At 42.5% G+C, this 23591-nt stretch overlaps 1 protein-coding gene across 5 annotated transcripts in view; it reads right to left on the bottom strand.

Annotated features, from left to right (window-relative positions):
• Positions 1-23591, bottom strand: part of DLGAP1 (DLG associated protein 1) — a 633130-nt gene that overhangs the window by 34184 nt on the left and 575355 nt on the right. For all 5 annotated transcript variants that reach the window (XM_065585317.1, XM_005303131.5, XM_005303132.5 and 2 more), the window contains one exon: positions 4741-5114. In XM_065585317.1, coding sequence (XP_065441389.1) covers positions 4741-5114 — 374 coding nt within the window. The remainder of the gene's footprint in view (positions 1-4740; positions 5115-23591) is intronic.

Here is a 23591-nt window from a genome sequence, read left to right as displayed (position 1 = left end):
ATTTTTGGCAGAAAACCTAGCCCTCTGCGAATTAGTGGGCCTCTCGCAAGAGAAGAATGTTACATTCCAGGCATGAATGGTGGCTTAACCACTCAAACAGGGGCCTGTGGTGCTTCGACTCAAACGCCTTGATGGAAACTGCCAAAAATTCAGGAGATTCCTTAACTGGTGCCATCTACTTCAGCTTCTTCTCTGAGCATTGCCAACAGATCTGCCTATGCATCGGCAGCGATGAATTGTTGGATCTGGGAGCCCATCCCAGGCAGCATCAATCCCTCCCTTGAACGAATCCCAGATTGCGGCAGCTGGCAAGTGGGGACCACCCCAGCTTCGACCTCCCACATTCCTGATAAATACCATATTATGCTGACATTTTTCAAAAAAGAAATCTAGACACACTACCTATGTACTGGGATTATACCGTACTGCCCCATTGACCAAAAGCCCAGGGTGAAAGACTGTTATGACTGAATTTACGCAATGTGTTGATTACTTTGTGTTGAACCAAAACCGATATTCCCTGCCTCTAATCTCAAAACTATTGGATCATGAGCAATTTGTATGGATTATTCACCACAGAGGACCTAATGCATATCTAGATGGGGTACAAGTGGGAGACCATCTTCTGGACCCGTTATGGTATTTTGAATACTTGGTAGTGCCATTCAGACTAACTAATGCACATACAATCTTTCAACACTTTGTTAATAATGTGTTCAGAGAAATTCTGAACCAGTAGGTAGTAGTCTACCTCAACGATATGCTTGACTTTTCAGAAAACCATGAGCAACACAAATGCCATCTTAGGAGAGACTACGACATCATGGCTTGTACGCAAAATTAGAGAATATACCTTTGACCAAACTTCCAGAGTTTTTGGGGTACATCCTCTCCCCAGAAGGCTTTAGAATGGACCCCCCCAGACTGATCAAGAATAGGGACCAAGAGGCAACATTTCATGCAGGACAGAATAATTTATGTTGATGGTTGCATATAAGTTCTGCAGTTGGAGGTACTGTAACTGTATCACAATAACCCCCTAGCAGGCCATTTTGGGTACCTCAAAACCCACTGTCCAGCCTCCTGCTTCTTTTGGTGGCCCTGATGTGGGCTGACGTTGGAGTTTATATTCACTTTTGCGACTTGTGTACCCATACTAAGATACCACACACTAAGCTGCTCGGCACCCCTGTGACACCAGAAACCCCATCCAGGCCATGGGCTGCTGTTACCATGGACTTCATCGTAGAACCCTCTGAATCCAACAGCTACATGGCAGTAGGAACGATCGGGGATCAATTGACCAAGATGGCACATTTCGTCCCCTGTGACCACTTGCCCTCAGCCAAGATGACTGCTCAGTTCCTAGTAGTGCATGTCATTCATCTCCATGGGTTTCCTGATTGCATCAAATCAGATCAAGGACCACAGTTCATCTCGTGCTTAAGGTGCAAAGCCCTCTGGTTACTAAGTGTCCACTCCTCTGTGTATCACCCCCAGACGGCTGGCCAGATAGAGAAGGTGAATCAAGTATTAGAGCAAAATCTATGATGTTTAGTTAACTCTATCACCAAGAGGACTGGTCCACCTCCTGCTTCTATGCTGAATTTGCATACCACACCGATCATGCCTCCACTGGGCAGAGCCCCTTTTTTTGCAATTACAGGTGTGATGGATTGACATTATCCTGTAAAATCCTGAACTTTATAGAATTAAATTAAACTTTACTGAATGAAGTTAAACCTTACTGAACTAGGGTTAATATCTTTGGAGTTCATTGTATTACAAATGCAAATGTTTATGTACTATTGTAAGATTGTATGGAACTTCTTTAGTACAAAGACAAGATTAATGCAATTTCTGGATGTTCAAAGGTCATTTTGGAACAATATGGGTGAAGTGGATTTTCTTAGGAAATACCTTGAGAGGAAGGGAATGCAAATTCTCTCCCTGTGAAGCAAAACTTTTCTAAGATATGGCTTGGGGAGAGAGACCTTTTGTAAACTAACTGCTTCTGGAAACTCCAGTTCAAAGACTCCTGAACTGTACAAAAAAGGAAACTGAACATGTTATGAGTGTGCCTATTCTGAGCTGAAGCTATGATGAACTTTTAACCATAAGGAATTCCCTAGGGTAGGGTATTAAAAGAGAACACTTGCCAGAGACCATGTGAGAGTTGGAATGGTCTCTGGTAAACTTATTAGAAAGAGTTTAGGTCCTTTTATTTTTTTTTAATACGTTTTCTCTGTAATGCTTTGTACCTTAAGAAAAAAGTAAGCTTGCCTAGAAAGAGCTGTGGGGTAACTTACAGCTGTAGCAACCACACTGTATTTGTTTCTCAAGAGAAAGCACACAGGTATCCTTGAGCAAACTGTCTTTGCAGGGAATTATACAGTGAAGACAAGGTAACTATCCAGCCTGGATATACCTGGGTCAGAAGAGAGACACGTGTCTCCATCCAAGAAAGGAAACACCTGGGGATCTGAAAGCCAAGAGTGGGTTCTCTTGCTGAACACCTGAGAGGACATACAGGCACAGTTGCCCTAAACTGTTCCAATGGGTTCCCTCTCCAATTCTACCCCATGCTACTGACAGCCTCCCTAAACTCGACTGGGGCAGACTTGGTTCGGCAGATTCGCCACCGTCAGAAAGAGGTAAAGGGCCACCTTGAGGATGCTAAGGTGGCCTAAAATGGCACACAAAGTACCAAAGACAGGAAGCACCAACCTTTCTGGTAGGCCAAAAGGTTTGGCTATCTGTCAAAAATCCCTACACAAACAGGCCATCTCACAAACTAGACCATCAATTCCTTATCAAATCTGTCAGAAAATCAATCCTGTTACTTTCAGGCTCCACTTACCTAGGTCTCTCAACCTGCACCCTGTCTTTCATATTTCCCTCCAAAAGCCATACATGGTAAACCCATTCCCCAACCAGATGCAGCCACCGTCCTGCAAGTTCCGGTTCAAGACCATGAGGAATGTGAAGTCCATGCCATATTGGATTCCAAATTGAAATTAGGCAGGCTGTGGTACCTCATAGACTGGGACAGCTATAGTCCCAAAGAACAGTCCTGAGAGTAAGGTCTACACCCCAGAACAGGTTGAGAGTTTTCACAGGGAACACCCAGATAAGCCTGGCCTAGCGTCGATGACCCAGGGGACCTGAAGTGTGAATGATATAAAGATCTGGTGAAGTAAAGCCTGAGTGTGCAGGGCTCTGGGTGACTGATGCTTCCATGCTACCACCAGCAGCCATGGCAGGGCCACGAGCAATGTGAACCCTGAGAGACAAGGCATTACTGGAAGTACTGCCCATGGCAGACCCAACTGTTCTTCTTAACCTCCGAAGATAGGACAAGAAGCAATGGGCTTAAATTGCAGCAAGGGCGGTTTAGGCTGGACATTAGAAAAAACTTCCTGTCAGAGTGGTTAAGCACTGGAATAAATTGCCTAGGGAGGTTGTGGAATCTCCATCATTGGGGATTTTTAAGAGCAGGTTTAACAAATACCTGTCAGGGATGGTATAGATAATACTTAGTCCTGCCTTGAGTGCAGGGGACTGGACTAGATGGCCGCTCGAGGTCCCTTCCAGTTCTATGGTTCTATGATCAACGGAAAAAACCTCTTCTGTCACTGTAGGAAGCCAGTATGGTGCTACAGTGGCATAGCTGCAATGCTGAAGGTGTGCCACTGTAGCGACAGTAGTGTAGACACGTCTTCTGTCACAATTCGATCCAGGGGCTGCTCCCAATTCCACACCACATGCAGCCTAAAGTCTCAGCCTTGCCCATAGTAATTAGATAAACCTAATAAGACCAACATACTGGAAATCTGTGTGAGACCATTCATGTGCAAACTTCATCTTTAGGAAAAGACTAACCACTTTTTCCAGGGGGAGGAGGGTTGGTCAGTTTGAAGACACTGCCCTATTTGCTTGGGATTTATTTTCCCTGCAAAAACCACAGTTGAGTCTTAGTTGACTCCAACCCAGACTGTCTTGTTCTAACAGCATGAATGAAAAAGTAGATAATGATTATGAGTATGTCATACTTCTACAGTCATTATTTTAAGGGATACGTGAGAGAGATTAACAAAAAAAGTTAGATCAAATCTAAAATGGAAATATATAGCTTATTTACATTTCTCTTTTCCCTAAGCTTCAACTGAGTGTGGTTGGATTAGTTTTCTTGTTACATTTCACTAGAGGTAACAAAGTTTAATTTATTTTAAAACAGGGCAAATCAGAGGGATCTTATCCTGTGCTGAGATAACAGCTAAGTAGAACAATGCTGCCTCATTCAAATGACTAACCGTTGTTTCCAAATGCATGAATAAGCAGTGACAATTCAGCCAAGCTGGCTGAAAATATTTTTCTGGTGATAGTGTAGTGTAAATCATTGTTTTACAGATTCTCTTTCAATGATATCATTGACCCCTGCTGTGATATGATTCATAGGTTTGTGCTCATGTGTGCAATTTAACAGAGCTGAATAATAAGTAGCAAAAAGACTCAAGAAATCCTTACATTTGATATATTTAAAATTAATTAGGAAAACATCACCAGCAACACTGAGAATAATTAAATACTACTGAAATCTCTACAGTCACCTGATAGAAATGGGTAACTAACCAAAAAAGGGATTCAAAAGAGAAAAAAATGGACCACTCCATAAGTAATACAGAAACCCACACCAACAAAAACAGACACTTATCTGCTACTCAAAAACCTATACTTCACCTGTATTCCAATGGATAAACATCTGTTTTTCTTGAAGTGATCCTTCTTTCTGTCTTCCCCACCAACGGTGGCAATGGTGGTGGTTGTGGTGACAGTTGCATTATTGTTGCCTACATGCTGACTTGCAGGGCCATGGATCTGTGCATTAGCAGCCTCAATAGCAGCAGTTAGGGCCTTCATACTGTCCAAGCTTTCTGTAGAGTTACTAAGTCCAGACTGACTGATGATATCGCCCCTTTGTCCCTGCCCATCCATGTATGCATCTTGGGCAGACTCTGTGCTGCTCTGGGCTGTGATGGAAATAAAAGGTTTTGTGGTGGTTCTTGGTGGAACAGGAGGTGGTGTCTTCTTATACGTGGTAATGCAGGATGACACTGGAAAGAGTAAGAAAGACTCTGACTTACATTTCGGTTTTCACATTTTAGCAGCAAACCAATGGGGAAAAGAATGGATTCCAACCATGCAAAGGTCAATCTGTATAGGGGGTGGGGTGGGGTGAGGGTGGGGGTGGGGCAAAGATGAGGAGGGCCCTGTACATCAACATGCCACAGTAGGCTCCAGTTAGAGAGCTGCATTACCCTACTTAATATTTCTACTCATTCAGATGTGAATCACATGATTAGCAATACAGGGGTTGGAAAAGACACTGACATCTAGTCCCTCCTCTGCCAGTTTATTATTTCTTTCACTGGATTTTTCTATTAATTTGTGTCAGTCCAGTCTTTAAATGAGTCAAGCAATGGGACTTCCTCCAAAATGGCATGGTTTTAAAACAAGATTAACAGAGATTGGCCCCCAGACACTCACTCTGGCTAAATTGTATTATATGCAAAGTTTTACTGAAACCAGGTTTTCTCTCTCTCTAGGTATTTTTACTCTACTTATCACAGTGGTATCAGTATACTACGTTAGACCCATATTTAGGCCGAATTTTTAAACAGTTCTTTGGACAGTAAAGATGGGAGCTGCAGCTACTGCATTTGTGGCCTGGTCTGCATTTAAAATTTAGGTCAACACAGCTACACTACTCAGGGGTGTGAAAAATTCACACACCCGAGAGCCACAGCTATGCCAACCTAACTCCAGGTGTAGAGGAAGCAAGGTCAACAGAAGAATGCTTCTGTCAACCTAGCTACCGTTTATCAGGGAGATGGAAAAGCTCTTTCCATAGCTATAGGCTGAATCCATGCTATGGGATTATGTCAGCATAGCTACAGAGCCACAGCAATGCCACTACAGTCCCTGTAGTATAGGCATGGCCTAAGAAAAGCAAAGAGCATCCTTATTTAAAGTCTGTTACCACTAATTATATGAAAACCTATGTCTATGCACCTGAATACAATAGATGTCTCATTCTTTGTCAGAGGTCCTCAGGTCTCTTTGAAATATTTATTAAACATAAAAAATAACTGTAGAAGCCACTTTAAAAAAAAAACATATTGCCAACTGTTATCGCAGATTTCTCCTGTGCTAATGACGGCCCCAATTTTGCAAAGATTTATGCACTTCTTTAATTTTACACACTGTGAGTAGTTCTATCAGTCTTTGCTGTATTGGGGCCTATAAAGAAAGACCATGGTTCATTGGGACTGTGGGGCCCTGCTTTTCAGAAGGTCAGACCACTTTTATTCAGGTGCCTGAATGTGAATTTGGAAGCTTAACTTTAGGTTCCCCCAGGTTTGAGAATTTTGGTCTGCATACAAAATTAGAGAAATAAATAAAAATCTATCCTCAAAGGCCATTTGGCTGCTCTGTATTAGTGAAATCCTGGAATGCTCTAAAATGAGAAAAAAGCTTATTAGGAACCAAAACCCAATGAAGCAATATTTTATTTTAAAGAAAATAAATACAGGCACTAATCTGTGCATAGTTCAGATGCAAACATGTTCATATACATTCTTATTAACAACAATCACAAGACAAGAAATGACTTATCAGAGCCTCTTAATTGGCAGAAATCTGTGCCACCCACATAAAAGGTAACTGTACTACAACTGTTCTGCTGCCTGTTTGCACTATATGCTTCTTGAGCCAAAGCCATTATGGTATTAATTTGTCTAACCCAGATCCACACAACTCGTCTTTTTGATGGCTGTATGAAGGCATTTTCTTTTCTATGGAGTAAAAGGCATCACCAGGTCATGAAATCATACATGGATTCCAGTATTTCTGATAATATGTCTGCAAATATAAAATTCTCCATCAGTAGATTCATCAAGCATGTGAAATGAGGATGGAAAAAGAAAAGCTCACTGAAGTAGTTAGAGTTTTGAAAGTGTAATAAAGCAAACTTTGATTGGGGCTGGTCTTCACTACGGGGAGTTCAATGCTGCTGCAATCGATGCAGCATGGATCGATTTAGTGGATCTAGTGAAGACCTGCTCAATCAACGGCAGAACGCTCTCTGGTCAACGCCATCCAGCTCTCCAAGAAGAGCAAGGGAAGTCGACCCAGAGAGCATCTCCCGTCCAAGCAGCGCAGTGAAGACACCGGGGTAAGTCAATCTAAGCTACGTTGACTTCAGCTGGAGTGGAGCTTATTCACGGAGCTGGAGTAGCATAACTTAGGTCGACTTACCCCCGTAGTGAAGACAAGCCCTGATTTATGATGTATCCATCAGAAACAACAAATTCTTTGTGGGATGGAACCAGTGTGGGGGGAATGAATAAAAACAAGCTCCTAATATTTTAAAAACAGTGCATTTAGTAGTTCCCTATGTGAACTAAGGTCTGGTTTAAACAGCCCATGAAAGGACAAGTTGGTGGTGCAAAAGAAAAGGTAACAATTTCTGAACAGGACTCAATATTGTATAACTCTTGACCAGTTCTGGAGCAGCCAAAAGCAGCATGGCATTTACGATGTATAACCTACTGATGTTCAGGATAGTTAACTGCTGTTGATGAAGCACATGCAGATGGACTTAAAAAGAATGCTGGAGAATGTGGTTTGGGTGCTGATGAAACACATCTGCACCAGAAGTGACTGAGCTGATTAATGGCCAGGAGAATGTCCTTGGAGTGTTAGTGGCAGTACTTTGGATGATTCCCCCCTGGAGGCACAGCAATTTGCACTTCCCTGTATGGAGTGAATTTGGTCCATTAAATAATTAATCCTCATAACACCCCAGAAAGGTACATGTAATTTCCCCTATTTAACAGATGGGAAAACCATGAAAAACCTTGAGGAGAGGTCTCAAATGGGGTAAGATCCTCCAAAATAGAAGGGAAGCAGTAATAACACTAGCTGCCTTGTCACTGGTCACCTCACCCTAAAAAAGAAGCCAATATCTCCTATAGGGTGGTATCTACCAGCAATCTGGACACTTCCTGATAGTAGGTAAGCTAGGGTTACCATACGTCCAGTTTTTCCTGGACATGTCCGGCTTTTCGGCAATCAAACCCCCGTCCAGGGGGAATTGCCAAAAAGCCGAACATGTCCGGGAAAAATACCGGCTAGGCACTTCATCTCCCACGGCTGCTCTGCTCCTCCCCGGACTCAGCTTCGGCTCTGTTTAAGAGCCAAGCTGCCCGAGCCAGTGCTACCGGCTTCTGGCAGCCCCCGTGCCTCCGGGCCCCAGCCGCCGGTCGGGCACTTCTCCTCCCCGGCTCCAGCTGCTCTGCTCCTCCCTGGATTCAGACTTCAGCTCTGTTTAAGAGCCAAGCTGCCCGAGCCAGTGCTACCGGCTTCGGGCAGCCCCCGTGCCTCCGGACCCTGCGCCGCGGGAGCAGAGTAGCTGGAGCTGGGGAGGAGAAGTGCCCAGCCGGCGGCTGGGGTCCGGAGTCAAGGGGGCTGCCGTAAGCTGATAGCGCTGGCTCGGGTAGCCGAAGTCTGAGTCCGGGGAGGAGCAGAGCAGCTGGAGCCAGGGAGGAGAAGTGCCCAGCCGGGGGCACAGGGTCCGGAGGCATAGGGGCTGCCCGAAGCCCGAGTACTACCGGCTTCATGGTTTGCCAGGCAGCCTCCAGACCCTGCGCCCCCGGCTGGGCGCTTCCCCTCCCAGGCTCCAGCTGCGCTGGGGAAGAGCCGGCCGGGGGCGCAGGGTCTGGAGGCTGCCCGGCAAACCGTAAAGCCGGTAGCGCTCGGGCAGCCCTTTTCGCGTGGCTGGGAGGGAGTTAGGGCGGGGACTTTGGGGAAGGGGCAGGGAAAGGGCGGAGTTGGGGCGGGGCCGGGTGGGAAAGGGGCAGGGCTAGGGCCCGTGGAGTGTCCTCTTTTTTTATTTTTTAAATATGGTAACCCTAGGTAAGCATCTGGTTTAGAAGTATTTTGTTCCACTGCTCAATGCATCCAATGGGGAAAACAGTTCACACTGTGAGGAAACATGCCTGCATCTAGTTAAACACAGCATTGTTCTGGAGAGGAGCAAAGAATCGAGAAGTCATATGCTGAAATTGTAAAAAGAAACAGAAGAAGAAAAAGACAAAGTTGTTTTAACAAGTCAATACATAGTCTTAGTTTTCCGGAGTCACATACTGAGCAAACCCAGGCAGAGTGCAAGTCATAAAAAAGCCCCAGGCACTTCATTACTGGAAATGAGGTAAGCTGCTGCCACTCCTTTGCTGAAACTACAACAAAACAATGCTAAACCTGCAACATGTAGCAGCTGCTCTCTAAATGTCAGAGCTGACTGAGCCCTTCAGAAGTCTGCAACATAACAAGCAAATGGACTTTGTTCCTCATTGTTCTTCCCAATCACTTTCAAGAACCTGGCAACTTGTGATATGGCAACCGGTAGGGTCTAAAAAGGCATTTGGCTTTTACATTTGCTACCACATTTGAATATTAAAAAGGGGTTTAAAAATACTAAAAAACCTGGCAGTCTCTGCCCAGCCTAACTGGGGCTGAGTGTTCAGTCAGTGCAGGAGAGCATCATGTTGCTCTCCTGGCCATGCCAGGAGCTGTGTCAGTGGGGGCCAAAGAGAATCCCACCCTGCTCTTCTCTGCCAAAAAAGACAACTAGGAAGGTGGGCTTTGAGGGAGAAGGTTGCACGCTGGTGGATGAGTGACAAAGACAGGAAATCCTTCACTCAAACCCAGAGCATTATTATGGTTTTCTAGATACAAAGCTGTTTTTCATATTATCGTATAGGGCCCAGAGTCTGCAAAAGAGTCTATTCTTTCCCTCCAGGGCATACATAGGACCTGATCCAACCAGTGAAGTCAGTGCAAAGATTCCTACTGACTTCAGTGAGGTTTGGATCAGGCCCATCATTCCCATTTGTATTAACGGACTAACGAAAAAAGTCCTAATAATTAGTTTTGCTCTTTTCCTATTTTTGTGGCACATCTACTTGTGATATTTTGATCCCAAATACCTGGTGGGACAGTTTTCTCCAAGGTGGAAAAAAGTAAGAGTGTTTCTTCTACCAGCTAATGTTTCCGAAGTGCTAACTCACAGGACAGGAATTTGCAACAAGGAGTGTCAACCAGAAGGAAGTCCAATGGTTTAAAAAACAACAACCCAGCCTTGCTTAATATCAAGACTTGAATTCAAACTTTTCATTGTAAGAGAACTTCTGTTGTTTAAACAAGCTCACTAGGGAGATGAATGCTAGGGAACAAACACGAGCATGCAATCACAGGCTTGCTGTATAAACCAGTGACGGGTGCTCTACAAAACCCGCAGGCAGACAGATCGAGTTGTGCAATGGGATCAGTTTCAGACAGTATTTTGGACAGTGCAAATGAGAAGATATGTAAGCCATGCAATTCCCTGTCTAATTTGACATTTTCACATAAGCATGGTGTGACAGACCCAGACCAGTGGGGTACAGGAGTCTGGTAGAAGGCAAATATACTGGTCACTGGATGAGTAGTTTTCTGTTCCCTGAGTGACCAGAGAAGGGGCTGCAGTAGAGTAATCAGGAACCTGCTAGAACCAGTTAAGGCATGCAGGCTAATTAGGATACCTGGAGCCAATTAAGAAGAAGCTGCTAGAATCAATTAAGGCAGGCTAATCAAGGCACCTGGGTTTTAAAAGGAGCTCACCCCAGTTTGTGGGGCGAGTGTAAGGGGCTGGGAGCAAGACGTGCAAGGAGTTGAGAGTGAGCGGGTGAGCTGCTGGAGGACTGAGGAGCACAAGCGTTATCAGACACCAGGAGGAAGGTCCTGTGGTAAGAATAAGGAAAGTGTTTGGAGGAGGCCATGGGGAAGTAGCCCAGGGAATTGTAGCGGTCATGCAGCTGTTACAGGAGGCACTATAGACAGCTGCAGTCCACAGGGCCCTGGGCTGGAACCCGGAGTAGAGGGCGGGCCCGGGTTCCCCCCAAACCTCCCAATTGACCTGGACTGTGGGTTCTTCCAGAGGGGAATGTCTCTGGGCTGTTCCCCAACCCACATGGTGAATCTCTGCGGCAAGAAAATCTGCCAATAAGCGCAGGACCCACCAAGATAGAGGAGGAACTTTGTCACAATGGTTAGCAAAAGGAAGAATAAGAGAATGCAGATTTAAAGTTAAGTAACTAATAGTCACTGTCTCATGGGGAAAAAAAAGCAATTAAGTCCATAATTTACAGGGTGCAGTAAAAGGGTTAATCAGTACTTATATAACACAAATTATTAAACTATAAAGCAAACATTGTTACTTGGCCACATACCCTATAGACGGTGGCCACTTTTCTCATGCAACTATTGTTAAATATCTGTACTGTATTACAGCAGTGCCCATATATCCCACTCAGATGCTGTACTGCATGTGGGTAGACAGGGACCCATTGGTAAAGATCTTACAAACTAAATAACCAGCCTGAGACTCGTAATTCAGATTAGAAAACTCCCCAAATTCTGGGGTGTTCAGGTTTAGGGTTTTGATTTGGCCTGTTACAGAGATAGGACCCAGACATGAAATTTGGATTACAACTAAGATGTCAACCTCCTTCCCTCCTACCCACACTCTACCCTGTTCCATCCAAGTGTGGGGGAGTGCTTGGAACTGGAATTTTGGTTTGGGCCCATATTTTATATACTTTTGTTAGTACACATTCAATGTTTATGCTTTCTTAATAAAAAAAACTTACTTATTTCTGGATGGCAGATGGCTGCTGAGGCAGCAAAGCTTTGTAATTAAAAACAAAATTGAAATAAAGCCTTCCATAAGAAATTCTAAACTGTCTGTCAGCATAATATCAGTGTCAGTTATAGGTATCATCCCAAATGAGAGCCACTAAAGCCATCATGTATTCTGGGTATGTCACATTTTTTCCATATCCATGCATTGTAAAGCCTAGTGCCTTAATTATCATGACCTAACCCTCTACAGGATTTGGAAACAGACAAAATTTGAAATTAGCAAATTATAGAAAGCTATACAGATTATCTAAAATAGCTGTAGTATACATAATAAGTCACAGTATTAAGGTCCAGTATCTCAGGTTCTTCAATGCTTAAAAGCAAGTGCCGCTTCTCCTAATGAAAAGCTGGTACCATACAGCAGCAATTTCTAGCTCTGCAGGGAAGCAAGAAATGAGACCAGAAACGTGTCACAAGTATAGGGCTGAATATGGCTAACCTGCAACTCAAACTATACTGAGCAGAAAAGATGAAAATATTTCTCTGGCACGTTTTTTCTCTTTTTTCCCCTTAGCTGTTTGAAGCTGCTATGATGTTCAGAAATTTAATCACTGTCCCTGTGGAGATAAATTAGTGTGCGGAGTGTAGGTGAGGCCATGAAAGGAGTCTATGTGCAATTTATTACATGGATATTGCTACCATCTAATAATTACATATATGGAATTATATGCACACAGTTGGCTCACAGAAATCATTCACTTGTTACTGAAATTTAGTCCCCTTGTGCGGGAACAGAGCAGAAGGTTAACAGTACACAGCAGACATTACACAACAGCCATAGAAGTAAAGAAACCCATACACAACTGAAACTGCAGGGGGAGTTTTATGTAGACTGAATGTAATTATCTAAATTACAACTCGGCTAGAACAGAGTATAACACCTTACTCAAGAAAAAAATGCAATGTAATCTTTAATGGTTTCAAGTAGTTATGACTTTGATTTTCTCTTATCTGAAGGACAGAGATAAAACAGATCTATATACTGTGCATGGTCAAATCTTGAATTCATCTCAGTGAATGAAAAATGAGCGCATTTGCTTTAACCTACTGTCTAGTGAAGTAACAAAGGAGATGAATGGCACCTACCTCTGCTTTGACCAGTGCCATCCAGTAATTGTCTAAGTAATATTGAACTATTTAGAGAGAGAGTTTTTACTTTTAACAAGGACTCTATGGATAACATCAAATCAGCCAGTAACCTACATACATCAATGGACAACTGAATGGGAATTCACTCAGGCTGATGACTTATCAGTAACCTTTGGCGACTGGCAAACCACCTGGAACAAAAGAAGCCCAGAACAGCAGAACCACAGAACCACGATAAAACAATAATGTGGCACTCTTCCAGACAGATTCTTTCAAAGGGAAACTGGTTTAAAACCACTGTGGCAGGTTATTCTCAATACAAAACAAACCTCTATGCTCAGTGAAATCAGGGTGTGTTGGGAAGGGAAGAAAAAACAGAAGACTATTACTTCTATTAGTTGACATAAGGTATGAAATCATTACCGAAGGCTGCAACAGGGGGTGGTGTGTGTGGAATCCAGCATTACTGTCCTATTTAGTCAGTCTGTAAATTATTTACCCTCTCTTTTCATCTTTACAGTGTTAAACTGAGCTAATCAGGGAAACACTGTTTGAGCTATAGCTTAGTCCAGTGAACTTTCTTAATTCTTTCTGAATTTAAATACCTCCTCAAACCCCCTTGACTTATTTGAAGAAGACAAGAGCAATATATGAAATATTAGATGAAAAAGGATCCTTGAAAAGTATATTATCCTACAGAACTTAAATGTTGTCACAAACATTACAGTAAGAAATTGCAAAACTTTTTTGAATACCATAAGTTTGTTCTATAAAAAAAGCTTTTAGGGTGAAGAGACGAAACTATATTAAAAATGGCAGTTAACACGGTCGTTGATGAATGTAATAACCTGCTTTTTAGAGAGATCAGGTCCTTTTCCTGTACATCTTCTAGGACTTGCATATCTCCAGCAAAACACTTTATTGGACACTGGTATTCTATTTATGTTAGGTTTTACTACAATGCACATAAACACCAAAGAGTTCCCAGCAGTTTCTATCAGGTAATATTGTCCATAAATTGAAATGGGCAAAATTTTCAAAGTATGCACAAACAGGTATTTGAGTGTGAAAAACCTGCATATGTATACATCCAGGGCCCGCTTTCAAAATAACTCAGCTTTTGGATAAGATTACCAGTTTTTGTACTGCTTTGCCACTTTCTGGTGTAAAGCTTTAATGACCCCTTTTCCCCCACTTTGGACCAATGTTCCCTGTAAGCTGTGCGTCCACACAGCAGGCTTGTAGCTGCTACGCATGTCACATGGTAGGAACATGGACAGCACCTGGGTCTCCCTATCTGGGCCAGGTTCTCAACCAGCTGAAACCGTTGTGGCTCCTCAGCACTGGGGGCTGGGAAGGAGGATGGACTCGAGGGTCATCAGCAGGCAGGGATAAGGAACGGGACAGGAGACAGGGACTCTTGGGGGGGAAATTAGCCATAGTTGACACCAGGACTCTTTTTGTTGGTGCGGGTGGCCAGCAGCTGGTTTTTCTGCATGCTGGAGGTGACAACCCTGGGGCTGGACTTTTTTTTTTCAAGTGCTCAGCACCCACAATTGGGGCCAGATTTTCAAAACAGCTCAGCACCCAAACTGGTTTTGAAAATCTGGTCGCTTATATTGATGCCTAAATAAGAGCTGAGCTCTGATGGTGAGCTAGCATGTTGAGTCTTACACTTTTTTGAACATCTGGCCATGTGTGTCACAATGGGAGATATTTGGGTGCTGCGCACTTGAAATGAGGGTGACCAGACAGCAAATGTGAAAAATCAGGACGGGGGTGGGGGGTAATAGGAGCCTATATAAGAAAAAGCCCCCAAAATCGGGACTGTCCCTATAAAATCGGGACATCTGGTCACCCTACTTGAAATTAACCCTTATTTAGATGCCTAAATGTCAGCAGAACCCTGTTGATAATCTGACCCCAACTGTAGTTGCTGAGCACTTTTGAAATCTAGTACACACAAGCACCTGTTTCTATGCCACAATACCCATTCTGAGCATGCCAATGCAGATTCTAAGTGCAGTAACTTCATTGCATACATCTATATTTTTTGCAGGTGCAACTTAGGTGCCATTTTAAAATTTTTTACTCAATATGTGCAAGAAAATATTATGGTATTAGCCATTTTCACCCATGCCCCCATTTACACACAATTGGAAAGAATACTTAAAATATATAAGGGGCCACGGTCAACATACTGATAGCCAATGTAAATCAGAACTAAGATCAGTGAAACTGGGTAATAGACCTGTAAGTGAGCTCAGAATCAGGTTCATATTTTACTAAACTTCTCATAAAAGAAAGCACTGCAGGTCACGACCTCCTTCACAGTTCAATTAAGGAGCAATTTTTTGTTCTTGCTGCTCTTCTGTTATTTCCTCTCTACCTGATGAATGCTGATGAAACAATCAAAGCAGCAATTTCAGCCAGTGGTTTTAGAAATAGCTAGCTCTACCAGCAGTAATTGGCCTCGATGCAGAAGTTACTATTCTATGGCCTATGTTATTTATACAGGAGGTCAGACTAGAATGGGGTTCTCAAACTGGGGGTCATGACCCCTCAGGGGGTCGTGAGGTTATTACGTGGGGGTTGCGAGCTGTCAACCTCCACCTCCAAACCCCACGTCGCTTCCAGCATTTATAATAGTGTTTTAATAAAATGTGATTTAATTTGGGGGGGAGGGGGAAAAGACGTACTCAAAGGCTTGCAGCGTGAAAGGGGTCAGTCAACAGTACAAATGTTTGAGAACTGCTGAAAAATCTATAGGTAATGTCTTTGCATGCAATCACAAGAATTCATGTGTCTTTCAGGTACTAGATTACTTGATTTAGCCAATTAGATACCAGATGATCAAATTACTCACAGATAATCAGGTTGGATATTAACACATCTGTCCATCTGTGTTTTAACTACATCACCGCAAGCATGGACTGCTTTAACCACTGCACAGCAACCATCTTTAACTGGACTATTGACACTTTAAAGCAGTGGCCTCCAACCTTTTTACGCACAAGATCACTTTTGGAATTTAAGTGCAATCCAGAATCTATTCCGCTCCTTCCCTGAGGTCCTGCCCCACTCACTCCAGCCCCCTCCCATCATCACTCGCTCTCCTCCACCCTCACTCACTTTCACCGGGCTGGGGAAGTCATTTGGGGTGCCGGCTCTGGGCTGGGGCTGAGGAGTTTGGAGTGTGGGAGGGGGCTCTGGGCTGAGCCTGGGGCAGGGGGTTGGGGTGCAGGAAGGGGTGAGGGGTGCAAGCTCTGGGAGGGAGTTTGGGTGCAGGAAGGGGCTCCAGGCTGGGGGTTAGGGTGCAGGAGGAGGCTCGGGGTACAGGAGGGTGTTTGGGGTGCTGGCTCTGGGAGGGGGCTCAGGGCTGAGGCAGGTGGTTGGGATGCAGGCTCCCGCCTGGCAGCGCTTACCTCAGGCTCCCAGACAACAGCGAAGCTGAGCTAAGACAGGCTCCCTGCCTGCCCTCACCCTGCATCGCTCCTGGAAACGGGTCAGCACATTGCTGTGGCCCCTCGGAGGTGGGCAGTGTGACTCAAGGCACCGCCCCCATAGCTCCCATTGGCGGCAGTTCCCCATTCATGGCCAATGGGAGTTGTGGGGACGGTGCCTGCAGACAGGAACAATATGCGGAGACCTCCTGTCTCCCCCCCAGAGACTATGCAGCCGCAGGAACATGCCGGCCGCTACCAGGAGCGGCACCGGGCCAGGGGAGGCAGGGAGCCTGCCTTAGCACTGCTGCGCTGTCGGACTTTTAGCTGCCAGAGATCGCGATCGACTGTCAGAGGCTCCAGGACCGACCAGTCGATCGCAATCTACCGGTTGGTAACCACTGCTTTAAAGCATGATCCTTCGCTGATTGCAAATGTAACAACTGCTCCTTCCTCCTCCTCAACAGAACAGCTCCATTTATGAATTCAGAGTAATTACTGCTGACGTTAGCAACAAAACATAAATTTTTACTGTTTTTTACTCCCATTAGCCCTGCAGAGCCAATTCAATTATGATGGAATGAGCATGATGCTATTTTATTATGTGCATCATGAACAGAATTGTTTTCAAGGGGATGGTCTATCCATTGTTTGAGCACCAATTTAACTAAACTGGTTTAGAAACCAATTAGGTTAAATTGGTCCAAACCAATCTCTTGCATGGATAATTTTATTCTGGATTAGGCTATTAAAAATTAAACTAAATCAAAATAGGGCTGAAATAAAAGTGTCCACACAAGAAATTTACCCCAACTGAACTCAGTGTATTGGTTTCTAAATGGACTTAGCTACATTGGTACAACTTTTGTGTGTTGACAAGTCCTAAATTCTAATAAATTATACCTGTGCTACCCCACTGAAGTCTGTACAGGTGTAAATGAACTTTTATTACTGATAAAAACAAGGAGTCCAGTGGCACCTTACAGACTAACAGAATTTATTACTGATGACACTGCATGAAATGGAAAGAATCCAGCTTGACTTTTAGATTCCAGGCTGAGTTTGGAGAACTGGCATATTTTTTACCTGTAAACTGAACACATTTGATTCAGAGATTTCTGGAACACAATAAAAATGAGGCCATTTTTATAAATTTGCTTTTCAGAGTAGAACCTTATCTTAGAGAAGTTATAGTACATGTGATAGATATATTTATATTAGATACATGCAGTGAACCTAGGAGTGTTTATTGTTCCATAAACATTGAGGTTGTTCAGATATATGCCATCCTGTGCCAGCAATGCCCCTCTGCCATGTACATTGGACAAACTGAACAGTCTCTACGCAAACGAATAAATGGACACAAATCAGACATCAAGAATTATAACATTCAAAAACCAGTAGGAGAGCATTTCGATCTCCCTGGACACTCAATAACAGACTTAGAAGTGGCCATTCTTCAACAAAAAACCTTGAAAAACAGTCTTCAATGAGAAACTGCAGAACTGGAATTAATTTGCAAACTTGACACCATCAAATTAGGCTTGAATAAAGACTGGGAGTGGCTGGGTCACTACAAAAATTTTTTTCCCTCTGTTGATACTCACACCTTATTGTCAACTGTTTAGAATGGGCCATATCTACCAGGATTGAACTGGCCTCGTTAGCACGACAAAAGTTATTTTCCCTCTGATATTCACCCCTTCTGGTTAACTGTTGGAAAAGGGCCACATCCACCCTAACTGAATTGGCTTCCTTAGCACTGACCCCCCACTCGGTAAGGCATCTCCCATCTTTTCATGTTCTGTGTATTTATACCTGCCTACTGTATTTTCCACTCCATGCATCTGATGAAGTGGGTTTTAGCCCACGAAAGCGTCTGCCCAAATAAATTTGTTAGTCTCTAAGGTGCCACAAGGACTCCTCATTGTTGTTTTTTTGAGATAAACTTAATAAACAAGTTATTTAGCAAAAAGTATATAAGATGCAATTTAACATTTTAAGTAGCTGCCTCTATTATTCTTAAGCAAACTACTTGATTATGTTGAAAGAGTTTTCTCCTAGGGCTTCTTCACAGTGCTGAGCACTTTGGCCCTGATCCAGCAAAACACTTAAGCACCTGCTTAACTTTAAGCATATGAGTAATCCACATGCTTCAAGTTAAGCACATGCTTAAGTGCTTTGCTGGATCAGAGCTACAGTGCTCAGCACCTTGGAGGATCAAGCCCTTAGTGAGTTGAGTAGCATGTGTGAGGATCTCCATTTCTGTTTGGTTTGGGAATTTTATTTTATAAGGCTTCATATGGAAGAATTTATTAATAGGTTGGTCATCATTTAAAAAAGAGTTACCTAGATGCCAGGAGGAGGAAGGACTGCCATTTTTTAATCGGAAGTATTCTGGAAGAAAATTCTCCAAATGCCAAAGACAAGAAAATAAAGCTAACATAAATTAAGAAGAAAACAGTTGATAACTGTAGTTCAGATAGGTCCTAAGCCGGTGCAAATCAACATAGTTCCACTGAAGCTGATTTATACCAACTGAGAATCCATTTCTATGTATTTTATTGTAAGTTTAGTATGGGTTGGGTCAAGTAAATATGCTCGGTTTATTTTTCTTAGAATTACAGGAATGATAATAAAAACAAAATATAGCAAGCAGCATTTTGGAAAGCAACTATACATGTGTATTGTGTAATAGTGTTCATTCAAACAGAGAAGTATTGACTTGTTTCATGTTGTTCAGTATGTCTGTCATTTTTGGGGTGTTCCATACAGTGATCAGAAATGTCTAAAACAAGCATTTTGTGTGTTCATTTTTCCCAGGAGAAAATGAAATGTGAAGTCTGCCTGCAGAAGGGAAAAGAAAGAGAAGACGACAGATTGGAAGTGAACTAAGTGGTTTTTGGCGGGAGGAGGGAGGAACCAGACATTGGCACCAGAGACTGGGAGAAATCTGACACAGCTCAAAGGTTCAGTCTCTTTGCAGTTACCGATAACCTTATCAATGAATCCGTTAAAAGCACAGTTTGCCATCCTCAGTCACCTGTCTGGGGCAGTTCCTTTATCAGCCAAGGGAGTAGTTGGTCAGATCACAGTTAAATGTAGTCATTTACAAAGAGGAGGAAAACTAGAAAAGAAGCATAAGGCAAGAAAATATATCGGTTTTCATTGGTTTGATTTTGAGAAAAACAGCAAACTTTTATCAAGACTGAGGAAAATTAACTTTGTCCAGAACTGGGAAAACAGAATTCTCTTTCTGACCAGGTCTGCATTGGAGCACTCTGTGTGATATGTTTATTCCACAGAGACCAGAACAAGCAACTGAAAATGTATGCATCTGAATATCTAAAAAAGGCCATGATGATCTTCACATTCTAAATGTACATTAATTAGTTACCACCTCGTTAAGTAGGATAGTTGAAGTCACTATGAGTGATCTCATTTTATTTTTACATACAACAAATTAGGTAAGAGTCCTAGTTAATATGCCAACACAGCAGTTTGAAATACTAGCCCAGTGTGAAAAATTCCTAGTCATCAGATTGAATGTCATCAGCACAAAAGACGTTATATTGACATCTCATTTACTGTCACCCCAGGAAACAGATAAGACCATTTCAATAACTCACAGCTCAAAAATCACCTATTGTCTGGAATCCTGGGCTAACACAAGGGAGGTAGCCACTCCCTGTTGTTTCAAAAAGTAAAAGACAAGGAAGGATTGGGGTCCTGGGATACATTGAAAGAGAAAGGGTAAAACCAGCCTCAACAAGAGCTGAGTGAAAGACATTTTCCTTTTTTCCTAACCCCCACAATATCCCTGAAGAAATGCATGTAAAATAGGTTATGCAATGGGGAGAGGGAGGGGGAGGGACTGGGGTCCCTGTGTAAATTCTAATCCACTGCATGTAAGAGACTTCAGACACAAAATCTTGTAACTTCTATGCAGGCTGCATACTCAGCATCAGCTGCCTGTGATAATGGGTTGCCAGCTACACTTTATCTACCTTCATAATTTTTAAAAAATAATTTCAATTTCACAACGAAGGAATTTTAAATTTTGCCAAGATGATGATCATGCTGCCCTGAAGTTTGCATGTATCGCATGTCATTCCAATGGCAAAACCCAAGGTATACTTACCATAGTTCCCAGCATTAGAAAGTAGCACCATTATACTACAGAGACTGTTGCTGATTTGATTATATATTTCTCTCTCTCCATGCTCCCTTCCCACCCCGTCCCAACTCGCCCCCAAGATTTAACTGCAACTTGTCTAAAGCAAAGATTTAGGAATTTTTATTTAAGGTCTCAGCCTGGATGAACACTGCCCCTCATTCACCCCCACCCAACACAACAGTTTTAGGATTTCTGAAATTTACACAAATACGGGAACCTAAAGATACATTTTTGTGCTTGCAGAACTGAAAGTTAAGGCTGGGCCATCAGTTAAAAGATACAGCCTCCCTCCCCCAAATAAAAATACATTGAATGTTGACAATTTGAACTATTTAGACCATTTTTAATCTATGGAAACGCTTTTGGAGATCACAAACTCACATAAAATCTTTGCAAACTCCTGCAAAATTAGTCCCACACATTCATAGAATCCCATAAATGCTTGTAACACATTCTCCTAAACCTCAAACTGAGGTGAGAGGAAGACGGACTCAGATTTTCAAATAAAACACCTTTTCTTTCTCCCATTTTTCCTTTCTCTCCCCACAACTTTCAGTACTGACTCTTTGCTTCCTCTTCCTGAATCCCACTCCTGACAGATCCCACTACCTACACAAATGTATTCTCTCTCTAGGTCTGGTGTCTCTTCTGCAGTCAATATTTCATATTCTGGGTCTTCACTGGCCAGTGCTGCCCCAGAAGACAACTTATGACACTGGCTGAGGAAGTTAGAACACATGGGTTTTAAAAGAGAAAGCATCTCTACAAGTTTGGATCCTGTGCCCAAATCTGTTAGCCATAACTAATCACATAATTCAACATTTCTTTTTACTTTCCTACAGAAATTATAAAACAGAGATTTCAGTCAGAATATTGACAGAGCTGGCAGAATACTGCAAAACAGTGCTAGCCAACATTGATTCAGAATTGAAACAGCTGTCCTATTTGACCACGCTCACACCTTTTGTTGTTTGCCACTTGCAAATATTTGTGTGACTTGAATTTTTGTTTGCATTAATGTTTTGGGAATGGCCGTTCTTCATATTCACACCTATATGCATGTCAACCCTGGCATGAGTTTATTCACTATTTGTTATTCTCATCCAATCACAGAGAGGAAACATTACCATTGTTAGATGACCAAGCACAGAACACAAAGGACAAATAGTGAACAGTTCATGAATAATCCATAGACTAAAATTTATTTGTATAAACTGCTAATTATGAACAACAAATAGATTTGTAAAATCAATGAAGCATCTGCAATCAGGGAAACGGGATAAATTTGCAATGAATTTTAGTCACAATGAATAATTCAACCAGCTCAGGTTAGTAATAATCATCATACAATTTACATTTGTCTAGCACCCTTTTATCATAAAGGATCTGAAAGGATATACACACCACATAAATCACATTAGTGTTACCCACTGCTCAAATGCAGTCATGTTTGGGTACCACACTGAGGCACTGGTTCATTAGGGCTTGTCTACAGTTGGAAATTTACTTAAATAGTTATTCCAGAATAATTATCACTTTCAATGTGGATTAAACTAAATTGGAAAAGGTACTCTTATTCTGGAATAAGTGTTCACACAGCCACTTATTCTATAACTATTTCAGTAAATTTCCAAATGCAGATAAGCTTTATTTATGCAAGGGAAGACTGTAACTTAGTGAATCACCAACCCTACTTCCTGCTGCTACCTTTGTTTTGTAAAGATCTCCCATCAAAGTGCTAACCAGCTTAACTTTGTTTAGCTTTTGAAATCTGATAAGAGCAATAATTCAAGATGGTTTGGCCAAATTTTTTGGATCAGGCAGGCTTTTGGAACACAGGAACGGTGTAGATGAAATCAGCCCCATCCTAGAATTATCAGGGAACAGAATTATTAAAAACCCCCAACATAAAACAATTAGATAGTCATACAATTCAAAGGTAATTTGTCACAGTAATGGAATCTTTCTGTGTATAACATTGGTGTTTAATTAATGTAGTGAATTTCAGGAGTGAAATTCATTTAATTTGGGAAGTGAAATTTACTAATACAACAGAAGTGAATATTTTTATAAGAGCATTTTTCCTGACTATATCCCACTTTATCCCATTTAGTTGACTTTTCTATACATGATACGAATGTGCAGTGTATTAGCAACCAACTAGGTCATTGCAGCTGCTTTCTCTGAGATTAGGAACCTGCTGATTTGACCTGTTCATCAAAAGCATCATCTCAAAAGGACAAGATTGTTTTAAACATTTCCTTTCTATTTTTCCCATTTCTGAATAATTTTTTTAAAAAACCTCTGAATTACAGAGCCAGGCTAAAATATAAAAGCATTGTAGGACAAAACCTTTCCCCCTCTTGTTTTATAGAGTTTGAACTTAGCTGACCCTGTTTTTAACCATTGTTCTTCCAGATGTGATGCACGTGCCCATTACACTAGATGTGTATTTATGTTTCATGCGCTGATGCCAGGGAGTTTTGCCTAATGGTATCATATGGGTGGCATGTCTGCGCCCTGCTGCTCCTTGTGATCCAAGATGAGGGTATAAAGGGTAGGGAGCCCCCCACCCCTTCACAGTTCCTTCATACTGGATCCTTAGATGAAAGACTCTGGTGCTTTGGGGGAAGTAGGGTGGATCGTGTAATGAATGTATGCAACATATCTCAAAGAACAACAGTTAAGAAAGATGAGTGTTTTTTCTTCTTTGAGTGACTGCATATGTCCATTAAATTAGGTGATTCACAAGCAGTTTCCAGTGAAAGTGGGTCTGGGAGTCTCACTGGAAGAGGAACAGGAGAACTGCTTTCTCTACATTAGCTTCTTCCCTTGATGTGTGAGTAAGTGCATAAAGTCTAGCAACAGTATGGACTGTGGACTACATTACTGCTCTGCAAATGTCTACAATCAGGACCTTACTCATAAATGTCATGGATGGTGAGTGAGCTCCGGTTGACAATTTTTCTGGAGGAATAACATCCTTGGCATTATAACACATGGCGATACAGCTGGTGATTCATTTGTACAGGCGCTGTGCCGTCACAGGATGCCCCCTCATTTGTTATGGGTAGGAGATG

The sequence above is a fragment of the Chrysemys picta genome, chromosome 2 (assembly GCF_011386835.1).
Source record: "Chrysemys picta bellii isolate R12L10 chromosome 2, ASM1138683v2, whole genome shotgun sequence".
NCBI lineage: Eukaryota > Metazoa > Chordata > Testudines > Emydidae > Chrysemys > Chrysemys picta.
The sequence above is the reverse complement of the archived record's forward strand: the minus strand, read 5'-3'. Positions and strand labels throughout refer to the sequence as shown.